General features: G+C 38.2%; 1 protein-coding gene across 2 annotated transcripts in view; it reads left to right on the forward strand.

The window, feature by feature from the left end:
- nrbp2 (nuclear receptor binding protein 2) overlaps nucleotides 1-11,830 on the forward strand; it is a 32,130-nt gene extending 20,300 nt beyond the window's left edge. Inside the window, exons 3-19 of one of the 2 annotated variants that reach the window (XM_005798532.2) lie at nucleotides 2,662-2,784; nucleotides 3,326-3,427; nucleotides 3,527-3,616; nucleotides 3,921-3,961; nucleotides 4,045-4,139; nucleotides 4,231-4,254; nucleotides 4,331-4,417; nucleotides 5,476-5,531; nucleotides 5,611-5,706; nucleotides 6,273-6,405; nucleotides 6,546-6,648; nucleotides 6,746-6,796; nucleotides 6,881-7,016; nucleotides 7,849-7,923; nucleotides 8,050-8,113; nucleotides 8,272-8,327; nucleotides 9,492-11,830. In XM_005798532.2, coding sequence (XP_005798589.1) covers nucleotides 2,662-2,784; nucleotides 3,326-3,427; nucleotides 3,527-3,616; nucleotides 3,921-3,961; nucleotides 4,045-4,139; nucleotides 4,231-4,254; nucleotides 4,331-4,417; nucleotides 5,476-5,531; nucleotides 5,611-5,706; nucleotides 6,273-6,405; nucleotides 6,546-6,648; nucleotides 6,746-6,796; nucleotides 6,881-7,016; nucleotides 7,849-7,923; nucleotides 8,050-8,113; nucleotides 8,272-8,327; nucleotides 9,492-9,578 — 1,419 coding nt within the window. In that variant the 3' untranslated portion in view covers nucleotides 9,579-11,830. The remainder of the gene's footprint in view (nucleotides 1-2,661; nucleotides 2,785-3,325; nucleotides 3,428-3,526; nucleotides 3,617-3,920; nucleotides 3,962-4,044; nucleotides 4,140-4,230; nucleotides 4,255-4,330; nucleotides 4,418-5,475; nucleotides 5,532-5,610; nucleotides 5,707-6,272; nucleotides 6,406-6,545; nucleotides 6,649-6,745; nucleotides 6,797-6,880; nucleotides 7,017-7,848; nucleotides 7,924-8,049; nucleotides 8,114-8,271; nucleotides 8,328-9,491) is intronic. The other variant, XM_005798533.2, reaches the window with a different exon arrangement.
- Nucleotides 11,831-12,031: the final 201 nt, after the last annotated feature.

Below are 12,031 nucleotides of genomic sequence, written 5' to 3' on the forward strand. Positions count from 1 at the left end.
TGTGTCTGTGTACGTCTTTTCAGAACCGCCCACCTGATATTTTCAGATAACAGGTGAGATAATAATAACAGAAGACATTATGTATTTGGTCATTTTCAACTACTCTGGAAATCTACAGAAAGCATTCAGGCATCTAGTCAAGTTCAAACTGAGCATCAGAACCTTTTGAACATGGCATGGTTGGTAGAGTCAGTTGGGCTGGTCTGATTGTTTCCAAAACTAAGATTTTCACTCGGTCGTCTCTCGACGGGCCTAAAAAAAGACAAGGTAACCAGTGACTGGCAGTTGTATGGACAAAAAAGCTTTCTCAACCTGAATGAATGAGACTATTAGCACCACACAGATGGAGAAAACTTTTATTTTGCTGCTTATTAAAGGAATTTAAATAAAGAATTAGAAGCATTTGGGTCTCAACTACAATTGTTTGGAAGCAATAAGTTAATGTTTTTGGTGTCTGGAAAATGAGCAGTTTCAAAAACCTCCTAGCAACCCAATCAAACCTTCATCATGTTTGAAAAGCTGGTTTTATCACTGTATGCGGTGTACAATGGCTGCTGAAAAAGACAAGTGTTTTGTGGTTGATCTACCATTCTGAAACCACTTGTTACACTCTTGTTGGTTGTGTAGGAGGTCCTACTAATGCATTTCAAAGACGTATGATTGTATAATCGCACATCTGTTGGCACAATCTGCTATTTTTTGACTATTTTCTGCCCATACATTTCTTGTCTTTCTCAACATTCTGGCAATATTTTAGCAAATATAAATAATGTTGGAAATATTTAATTAAATGACAGATAGAGAGGGGAAAAATATGTATTTCTATACAGTCATTGTTCAAACTTTATCTACTACTTCACTTATACTTATATGTAGTTAAATGGATCCTGAGAAATTGATTCCTTCTTATCCTTTAAGCAGAAACTGATTAGTGCCGCAGGCGTAAGGTGCAGGATTAGTAGGAGCTGTGGGTCTTGCGTTATTGGACTGGACTCCAAACCCAGTGCAGCCTCTCAATTTAATGCACCACCACTGCTGCTTTAATATAGCAGGAGGTTAGGGAGCTGAGACAGGTATTTCCTGTGACGAGTCTTCTTTTAGCTTTTTGCTGCTGCGGTGCCTCTTGCAGTGATCGAGCCATGGGATTTCCAGATTACAGTCACAGCCTCTTCACTCTACACTTTTGTCAGCTTCGTTTGTTTCTTTGCAGTTGCTAGTACTTTAGCGCCACGTCCACCATCTTGTGGCTTGATCTCGTCTCTTTAAATCCTCCGTCCACAATCCCCTCACTTCTCCCTGTGTGACAGCCGCCTGCTAATCCGTCTCTACCTTCTTTACAAAAGCTGCTGCTCATCTCTTTACCAGTCACTGTTCATCACGTTATGGCTGACTGGTGGCATTTGATATCTCCCATCTCTCTACGCTGTAGCATACTCGGGCATTAATGGATGAAAAAATTGAGTAATGAACTGTCCTCATTGAACTCTTTATCAATGGAGCTGCCAGAGTGATTAATCCTGTGAATGTCCTGCATTGAGCTTTTAGCTGATATTATAAGGTTAGCTTGGTTTAATTTAAAGCTCTCTTATTTGTAAACTCCTATTTTTTCACAAAACAAAATTCAAAATGAATTTTCAACTTGACATTTGTCTATATTCACTACCTTAACATTGTGGTATCTCACTTGGATTGCAATGTAATGGTCAGAAATTGGACGTTGCAGAAGCAGGAAAGTCCAGCTATGTGGTGATTACATATCTTGAAGTTTTATTTTAACTTATCTCTGAATAACATCAGCTGAATGCTACCCTTGCTTCATATGGGAAGGATCTTGCTACACCTACACCTAAACAAAAATGTTCCATAAATTGTAATCTAATTGCAATTCCAGTATATCATTGTAGCATAATGCTAACTGGTGCATTTCATGCTTGCATTGTACTTAGCATTGTATATTGTGCTAAATGCTCCAAAGCATGTAGCATCATGCTATTTGCTTCATATTATTGTGTCCAATATTCATGCTAACACCAGGCTAAATGTTGAGTATTGTGTTAAATGATTTTTGTGATTGATGCATTTTAACAGCATCAAGCTAAATGCTACATTTTATACTAGTATTGTACCCAATGCTGTAAGTGTGCTAGGATTATGGTAAAGGTGACATTTCATTCAACCATTATGCTAAATGCTACATTTAATACTACAATTATTTTAAAACCTACATTTCATTCCACCATCATATTAAAACTTACATATTATTCCACCATGATGTTAAATGCTACATTGACCCTAGCACCTTACCAGAAAATGAGTATTTTGATAAATGCTTTTTGTTTGTAGGAATGATGCTAAATGATACATTTATACTGCCATCATACTAAATGCTATGGTGAATGCTGCCATTGTTTCTATTGCTACATTTATGCTAATATTATGCTAAAAGCTAAATTTATCACAATAAATGGTACATTTCATGCTTGACGCAGTCTTAATGGTAGATTTATTCTTTTATCCCAGTTAATTCACGAACTTGCTCTACTGTACATTTATGCTACAAACATTCTTAAATGCTACATTCTTGCTAGCATCTGGCTAAAAGCTACATTTAATGCTATTATCATGCTAACAGCCTTGTCTTTTTCCATCTTCCCTCTACAGGTCAGTCAGGGAAATGTCCCTGGCGTGGAAAGTGCTTCCCTGGCCATGGACACAGAGGAAGGCGTTGAGGTGGTGTGGAACGAAGTTCTCTTCTCAGACAAAAAGGTCTTCAAAGCACAGGAGGTACCATAACACACTTAACACACTCCAGGTTCTGACGCACATTAATTTCTCACATTTATTGTCATTCAGCAGCTCAAAAACCCATCGGTTGAAAACGTTAGTAACCAGTTATGAAATTAATTTATGTTCCTTTTCACACTTCTTTTTACCGACATTTTTAGCTTTTAGCTGTTGCTAGCATGAACAGAGAGAACTAGAAAATAATCTCATCTGAGTTTTCTATATTTATGAAGGGTAGGAATCACGTTTTATAATTTATGTCCAGCTCACTTTTTTTTGATACTCATTAATGTAACTAAATAATCCAATTATGTTTGCAACCGTAACAGTTGCCCCCTGCTGGTCATTATAGATAATGAACTGTCCTGCTGGCTTTGCTTATCAGACTCCAAAGCTGCTATGATTTAACTTTTATGTTCATTTCAAGCAATCTCTTTCTGTAATATGACAAGACTACACAACAAGCACCTTCACAACATGTATAAATTCATATACAAATGCTGTTTTTTTTTTAATTCCTTATATTTTTTTACTTATTCAGGAAAAAATCAAAGAGATGTTTGAGAACCTGATGCAGGTCGAACACCCCAACATTGTTAAGTTCCACAAGTACTGGCTGGACATGAAAGAGACCCAGGCTCGGGTGAGAAGTGTATTGCTTTTCTTATTTTTGTCACTGCCTTTTATTAAACACACTATTTTCAGCCAATGTGTTTTTTCCTTTTCCACATGTGGTATGCAGGTCATTTTTATCACTGAATACATGTCTTCAGGGAGCCTCAAGCAGTTCCTGAAGAAGACAAAAAAGAACCACAAAACCATGAATGTGAAGGTCAGGATTGTCACTCTTGGTCACATATTCAGTTGTAGACTTGAGGTGATTTAGGGAACTGCAGATCCATATTTCCTAAAGGATGACTCATTATTTTACACCCTTTTGGCTTACTCTTCTCAAATGTAAATCTTCCTGGGTATTATTATGGCTTAGCAATTTATCCAGGAACTATTTCTTCTTCTTTGCCTCACTGAATGCCCCTCAAGCTTTCTTTATCGCAAAATTATATAATAGACCTTTTTTTTTTTTTTGTCATGTAGCAAATTCAAATCTGAAATGAAAGTTTTTCTTTTTCTTTCAGGCCTGGAAGAGATGGTGTACCCAGATTCTGTCGGCACTCAAGTACTGACCAATTTCCTGTAAAGAAAATTAACATGATGGATGTTTGTTTGAACTCCTTTTACATTAAATATGTTTTCTGTCAGTTATCTGCACTCCTGCGACCCACCGATAATCCATGGCAACCTAACCTGTGACACAATCTTCATCCAGCACAATGGGCTCATCAAGATTGGCTCAGGTCTGCTCCCAGCTGGGCTTCTTCTGATACTGCAACCAGATTATTTCACTTCACGAAGCACAATAAACATGCTTGACTTTTATTTCCACAGTGTGGCACCGGCTGTTTGTTAATGGTAAGATGTCCAGGTGTTTCAATAGTTAATAGTCCATCGGTATGTTATCTACACACTGACAGGGTTTTTCTATCAGTGTTCCCAGATGCTAGCGTCCACAGCAAAGGAAGGCAACACCGGGATGAGCAGAGGAATCTCCATTTTTTTGCTCCTGAATATGGAGGTGAGTCTGCTGAGTGATCCTTGTTTTTACATTTCAATGGTTTGATTTCTCTCAAATTTTCTTGGTTTATCAACATCATTTTACTGTTAAAAATGGGCAACATCTCATGATTGCCAATTTTAGCATCAATTGACATCGTTAAGTTCTGGAGAAATATGGGAGTTTGGGAAGATATTTTTTTAAACATAATTGTGTCATCCACCCATCCATTCATCCGTCTGTCCATTTGTCCAACATTGATCCATCCATCCCAACAAAGATGTAAAACCAGCAACATCATGCAGAGAGTGATTACTAGGACTAGGTTACAAAAACAGTTTTTTTGGAAATTGTCTATGTTTTCGCAACTGAATTAGAACTGTTTTGCAAAAATGACATCCATCTATCTCAATCAGGACAGGTTTTTATTCTAATTTAATTTAGAGAAGTCCGATCTTCTAACTAAATTGATTACATTTTTGTGACATTATCAGTTCATTTCAATTAATATTTCTCATCAAAAGGTTTTAGGTAAAAAAAAAATTCTAATAGAGTGTATTAATTAAATGTCACAAACTTGGATTGAGTAATAAACACAGATAAGGGTACGTACATGTAAATTGAACATTACGTCTTCATTGTCCAAAATTCTGCATCTCTTTTCTGTCCTGATGGAGTCTCTCCTCCTGCTCACCACTCATTGATCCCAGATTCTCAGGAAACCGATTCGTATTTGAGAACAAGTCGTGCATTTTGATGCTCATGTTGCATTTATAGTTCAGAAAGTTGACCTGAAACTACCCTAAAACAGTTGGAAAAATCCCAGACAAATACTTTGGCTGTTGACCGGTGTTATTGCTGGTTGTGTGCATATGTTTTGCACACAGCTTCTTTAGTTTTGGCTTAATTTTTGCCCACTACTTTCTAAATGTAACATCTCACATGTTATTGTTTAGATTATAAACCTGTTAAGGAGAAAATTATATTTTATGACATGCAGATTGAAAAAAATACAACTGTGTTCTTGGTACATAACATTTCTTTCTGTTTTGATTCTATTTTTTATTTAAATCTTTCAGCTGGTGAGGATGACTACTCCATAGACATTTTCTCCTTTGGCATCTGTGCTCTAGAGGTGAGACTTAAAACTGATTTGTTTGCTGTTTATCTCTCTCTGTTAGTTGATTTAACTTATCTTTTTTTGGTGCCACTAGATGGCAGTACTGGAAATTCAAGCCAATGGAGATTCTGCTGTATCCAAGGAGGCCATTGTAAATGCAGGTCAATCTCTGGAAGACCCTCTCATGAGAGTGAGTTTCATTGCAAGGCCTAAATATACAGCATCAATGCAAGGGAACAAGGATAAAAAAAAGGCACACAATAACACAGCATACCCAGTCATGCAGTGGGTATCAGAGGTACACAGTCCTATTAAGATTATGAGATTAAACAATCAGATCATGATAAATAATTTTCTATTTATTCAATGGAGGGAAAAATCAGATTTGGGTAAAAATGCAAAATACAAAAACCTCTTACCAACTGGTGAAATTGAATCAAAAGTTGCTTCAGAAATGTATTGCTATGAAGGTGTGTACAAAATGCCATAAAGATACTTTTTTTAAAATGGTTCATGTTGAATTAACATTGGAAAATTTTTTAATTGTTTATCACACTGTCATTTTATAATCTCTTATCTCATAATCATGACTTTGTAACTCATAATTACAACTTCCTGTTTGGCTTGTATTTTTTCTTTTATGGTTTTCATATTTTATTGTACATGCAATATAAGAGTTACATTTCAATAAATGCTTCGCAACTTTGGGCCATAAATTTCAGTTGTGTGAAGTGACCGTCTTCTGGCTCTCTGCAGGAGTTCACGCAGTCGTGTTTGCGTCACGATGCCAACCTCCGTCCCACAGCTCACGACCTTCTGTTCCACAGAGTCCTGTTCGAAGTCCACTCCCTCAAACTGCTCGCCGCCCACTGCCTCATCAACAACCAGTGTGAGTTTTATCACCTCCGGATGCCAAGCTGTCAAGATTCCCGTTCCCAAAACATCCATCTGCTCTTTTTAATGTTGAACCTGACAGAGCAAGGCCTTTTTGTTCCTGAAGGTTATGAGGGTTTTTTTTCTTATCTGCAGATTTGCTTCCTGAGAACTGTGTGGAGGAGAAAACAAAGTCATTTGACCCCAACGCTGTCATGGCAGAGATTAGACATGATGACAGACCCGGAGTTCAGCTCAAGTACAAATAAAAAACTTCTTGTATTTTTAGCTATTCTTGAACGTCATCTGACAGGTGATGCCGAACACTCACCATGCTTCTCCTCTGTCCCTTCAAGGTATTCCCATGTTTCCCCTTTAGAGCTTGACAAGTTTCTGGAGGATGTTAAGTAAGTGAAGAGTTCAGTCTAAGATCTGTTTTGCATCAGCTGTTGCATCTGTTATTTTAGCGTGACATCATTTCCTCTCAACAGGAATGGGATTTACCCCTTGATGAACTTTGCCACGTCTCGGCCTCACCCCGTCCCTCGAGCTCTGTCCTTGTCTCAGGAGCAGGTTGAGACGGTGAAAACACCAACTCCTGAACCTCAGGAGACAGAAACGAGGAAGGTTAGACTTTCAAATTTCACCACAAGCCCCATTTAAACCTGATCCACAGCTTTTCAAACATCTTCAGATTGCGGCATATTTGGAAAATCTAATTAATATGTGAAGGCAATTATAACATCACCTTACTCTAAGTACCTCCATATCTGCACTGGCGTATTGGCCCACAATCTACCATATTTTCCTATAAAAATTTAAGATTTCTGCACCTCTACCATCAGAGTCAGACACTGTCGGGGCTTAATAAAGTATGCAGATGAGGGGGCTTCGTTTACAAAGTGCTGAGCATAAAAACACATTATTTTGCTGCACAGTTTTAACCTGTGTAGAGCTTTTCACACATATCTCAGACAGAATAAATCATTCACACAGTTTGTTTTGCAGAGGTAATTATTGAATAAAACTGCTGCTCTTGTTTTTTCTACATCCTCCTTGTTGCTAAATACAATGCCAGACTTCATTTTCTTTCATCTGCATTTGAATTGCAGTCTTAGAAACTGAAAGCTACATCTTGTCTCCCAGCAACCTACCTTGTATGCACTATTTGGAAGTGTGTGCTCCTCTCTCCCCAGCCGGCATGATCGTGGCATTGTATTTATTGGTGTAGAGATTATTGATTTTTCATTTTAGCCAATTAGTGAGATTTCTTAATGTTGGAGCCAGAGCAGTGGCGCATCACCAAACTTCATTCACCACACAATATGCTAAGAAATCACCATATTTTCGTGGTAGAGCTTCAAAGAACATTCTGTTGTAAAACTAGAAGACTGTTCATGTCTGTTATTATCACCAAAAACACATCAACACTTTGTGTCAATGTATGTTGCTTTTGCAGGTTATTCAGATGCAATGTAATTTGGAATCAAATGAAGAAGGGACCAAAACTCATGTGAGTCACACAGTACTACAGGTACTTTGCCCATTCTGTGCGTCTCAGTTGAGCTCCTTAATGATGAAACATACTGGGCTATACTTTTTTTCTCTCAAATGGGTTAATCTGAGCTTCTCGGTTTAATATAGATTATCTTTTCCTCAGCTCTCCTTGTTTCTGAAGATGGACGACAAACTTCATCGGCAGCTAAGCTGTGACATCTTTCCAAGTACGTTTAGAAGTGTTTTTAGATTAGACACCATATTAGACAGTGAAACCGTCAGGCTCATTGGATTTAAAGTGTGAGAAATTATTGAAGACTTATTTACAGAACTGTACACAGTTTGGATTCTCGTTTTGCTGAAATATTACCTATGAAACTTTCAGCGGACACTCCAAAAGACCTCGCCAGTGAACTCGTCCACTATGCCTTCATAAACGAGGTACATGGCAAGTTTTCATTGCATTTGTTTTACATCTATATGCATGTTACTTTAGATTGCAGTGAAAAAATGGTTCAATCCATACAGATTTGTTCTGTTTTTTGGGGGCTGGGGGGTTTTGGGTTTTTTTTGTCTTGTCACTGTCAAATGTTTTAGCTCATCAAACTAATTTCTAGACAAATATAAGCTGAGTAACAATATACAAAGCTGTTTTCAAATTATGAGTTCAGTTATTAGGGAAAATCTATGCCAACCAACCTGGACCTATGTGGAAAAACCATCATGTTCTGGTGTTAGCTTTCAATTAGCCTTCATCAATGTTCAGGAATTTTGACCCACTCTTCTTTACAAAAATGTTTGAATACAACCACAATGCATAAGAATTTTTCTAAGGTTCTGCCTATAACTAGGGGTTTGATTTCTGACTTGTAAAATTATTTTGATGATCTTTAAAATTCACATTTTGCATGTTTTATACTTTCATTTTGGTCTCACCTGCTTCTTAAAACCCACCCAGACATTTTTGGCAATAAGCTGATACTTTTTGGTGTCTGAAAAATCAGCCATTTTGAAAACTTCCAAGTTGTTGAGTCACAATTTGTGGGCAGTGTAATGTTACCTAGCAACCCCAGCTGAGTCCAGCCTGTCACCTAGCAACCCAAGCTGAGCTCCAGCATGTTTGGTCAGGTGGTTCAAGTGTTCTACAATGGCTGCTGGAAAAGACAAGTTTGACTTTTCAAACTTGTGTGGTGTGTTGACTCACCATACAGAAACCACTTGCTGCATTCTTGTTGGTTGCGCAGGAGGCTCTCCTTCTGCTTTTCAAAGATGTGCGGTTGTATAATAGTGCATCTGTTAGCAGCCATATCTACCTGCGAGTGTAAGTGCTGAGTTGGGGGCGTGGCCAGCAGCAGCTTATTCGGATTTAAAGTGACAGGAGGTCCTAAAACAGCTCATTCATGAAAGTGCTTAAAATAGGCAGACTGAATTATCATTATGTAAGAATGATTTTGTTCAAAATGTAATGTAATCCTAATCTGTTCAAGGAAGCAAAATAGGTCATCTTTAAACACCTAGAATGTAAACGCATCAGGTTGCTTGTTCTTTATTTCAGAAGTTGGTTTAACTGATTAAAGTCTCATATTTATGTATGTTTACCTGCAGGAGGACAGTGAGAAGGTAGCTGCATTCCTAGAGGACTCCATCAGTCGACACCGGGTCCGCGCGCTGGCCGCCGGGAGCAACCAGTGACGGCGGTGTCGCGACAGCAGCTGGGACTGATGGAGGAGGTTCCCCCTCGGGGGGATGTTGATCACACGGGTGGAGAAAGAGAGGGAAGCAGACAGACAGCTGTGGAAGACATTGTCCAGGACGCTAAACAGGACAGAGGGTGAATGCTGAAACGCTTTGAAAGTCAGTAAATTATCCCAGTTAGTTGGAAGGAAAACGACAGCAGCTAGAGTGAAACCGAAGGCGTTTCTGGTTGGAGGACTGGATACACCTCGTACCTTCCCCACAGAGCAGTGGCAGATCCACAGAGTCCCTGCCTAAAAGGGCTACCATGCCTTACACATTCAGTTTTCCGTAATGTGATGTTTGAGAAAGACATTGTACTGTTCCAAGCCTCCTTTTGCACTTCAGTGCCCATTTTTATTGACTCACAAACAGAAACAAGTGATTTTCTAAAGCCTCCGTCCCTCTCAAGCCTTCAGCCATCACAGTTTTCAGGAATTTAATATTCCACCCTACATGCACTGTTAATACTCATCCAGTTATTTATTTCTACCCCGTAACTGTGAACCATGGAAACATTGCACAGCTTCTTCTTCCTTACTTGATTTTACCTCCCTTCCTTGCACTCTTAGCATTAAAGGCCACTTCTCCCACAGCTTAACATGCCTCGTCTTAATGCATCTATATGTCAAGCTATGAGAGGACGCCTTTTTTAGTGTTTCTTAAAGGTTTTCCCTGTGAACGTGTTCTGGAAGCCAAAGACCTGCAAAGTGCCTGATGTGGCAATGAAATGGCATCATACCCAACTTTGCAAATTTGGGAAAAATAATCATTCATGGTTGGTCTGTTTCTTCTAAACAAGTTTACGTCTCTTTATTTGGAATTTATAAAGTCAACTTGTCTGAAAATGAAAAGAAATTTGGTACCTGAAGTTATAATTGGACTTAAAGATGGGATCATTTTGCTCTCAGCTGCAGCAAGTCTAACATTACAGGAGTGTTGGGTGTAAACATTTACAAGAAAAAGTTGCCATATTGTTGATCAGTTTCTCTGCTCTATAGTCATTTTATTAAAATTGTTTTGTAAATATATTTGAGATCATTGAAAGGCAAATTCTACCCACTTCTTAGAAATTGAACTAAGTTTTATTTGCTATATCTGTGCTTTATAATCTGTGGTGTTTTGAGTAAGAATGTAGCTAATTGCAATAAGATAATATAATCATGGCTCTCTGAACTCAAACTGATTTGTTTTTGTTTGGGGTTTTTTAACTCGAGCAGGTTTACACGAGTCTGCTAGGATTTATTCCTGATTACTTTATGGTTCCTTCAGAGTCAGATTGAAGTTTTTTCCAGGCCTTTCCTTCCTTCCATGCTTCTTTCTTTCCTTCCTTCCTTCCCTCCATTCTTAGTTCATTCCAAGCAACTCTCCATCTGTCCTTCCTTCCCTCTCTGCATCTATCCTTCCCTTGTTCCTTCCTTCCTTTCTCCTTTCCTTTCTTCCATCCATCTATCTCTCCTTCCTCCCTTCTCTGCATCTATCCTTCCTTCCTTCCATCCATTCATCCTTTCTTACTTTCTGTCTTCTATCTTTGCTTACATTTTTCCAACTCTCCATTTGTCCTTCCTTCCTTCCTTCTCTGCAGCCATCATTTCTTCCATCCATCCATCCATCTTTCCTTCCTTACTTTCTGTCTTCTATCTTTCTTATCAATATTTACCAGATTCATTTAAATTGGCTCCATTTTTTTAATGTGTGCAGAGTGTAGGGAGGTTGTAAGCTTGCAGATTCATAACAATTATGCTGCTGTACAGTCATTGCTAACAGTACTTACTATGGTCTAATTATATCAGTGTTTCTGTAAAGACAGGAACCCTGAATTCTCCCAGACAGTTGGATTGTATATACTTGGTTGTGGCTATGTAAGGGGAGTTGCATTAAACAACCTCTTAATTAAACACAACACAATGCAGTGCCAGTGTGGCTCTCCTTTGTTCTAGTAAACTGCATGTCTTAATAACTTGCAACCATTCGAAACTTTGCATTTTGCCTTTTTTTTTTTTGTCCGTCACAGTTGAGTTCCAGAGGTGAGCTGACCAAGTAAATGAATGTTCAGACTGTATGAGAATATAAAAAAGACATGCATATCAGTCTTACTTTATGTCAGATGACTTTTTTTCTCTGTGACTCTGTTGAATGAAAATTGCCTTTGGATGTGTTAAAACTTTGTTGAATATTGTAGCATCTATGATTAAAATACGAAAAAAAAATATTGTGAAGTGTTTATTTTGTGTGTTTGTGTTTTAATGTGATGGATCCCCCTTTTTTGGTTCAGAGGTTACTGCATGTTTAGCAGTATGATCTGAATTAGTCTTTAAGTGATAAGTGCAGGTACCAAATTAAATGTAAGTCAATACAGTTATTCTAGAGGTAGGAATACTCACTTATGAAATGACAGTTTGAGGTATATC

The sequence above is a fragment of the Xiphophorus maculatus genome, chromosome 21 (genome assembly GCF_002775205.1).
Source record: "Xiphophorus maculatus strain JP 163 A chromosome 21, X_maculatus-5.0-male, whole genome shotgun sequence".
Classification (NCBI taxonomy): Eukaryota; Metazoa; Chordata; class Actinopteri; order Cyprinodontiformes; family Poeciliidae; genus Xiphophorus; species Xiphophorus maculatus.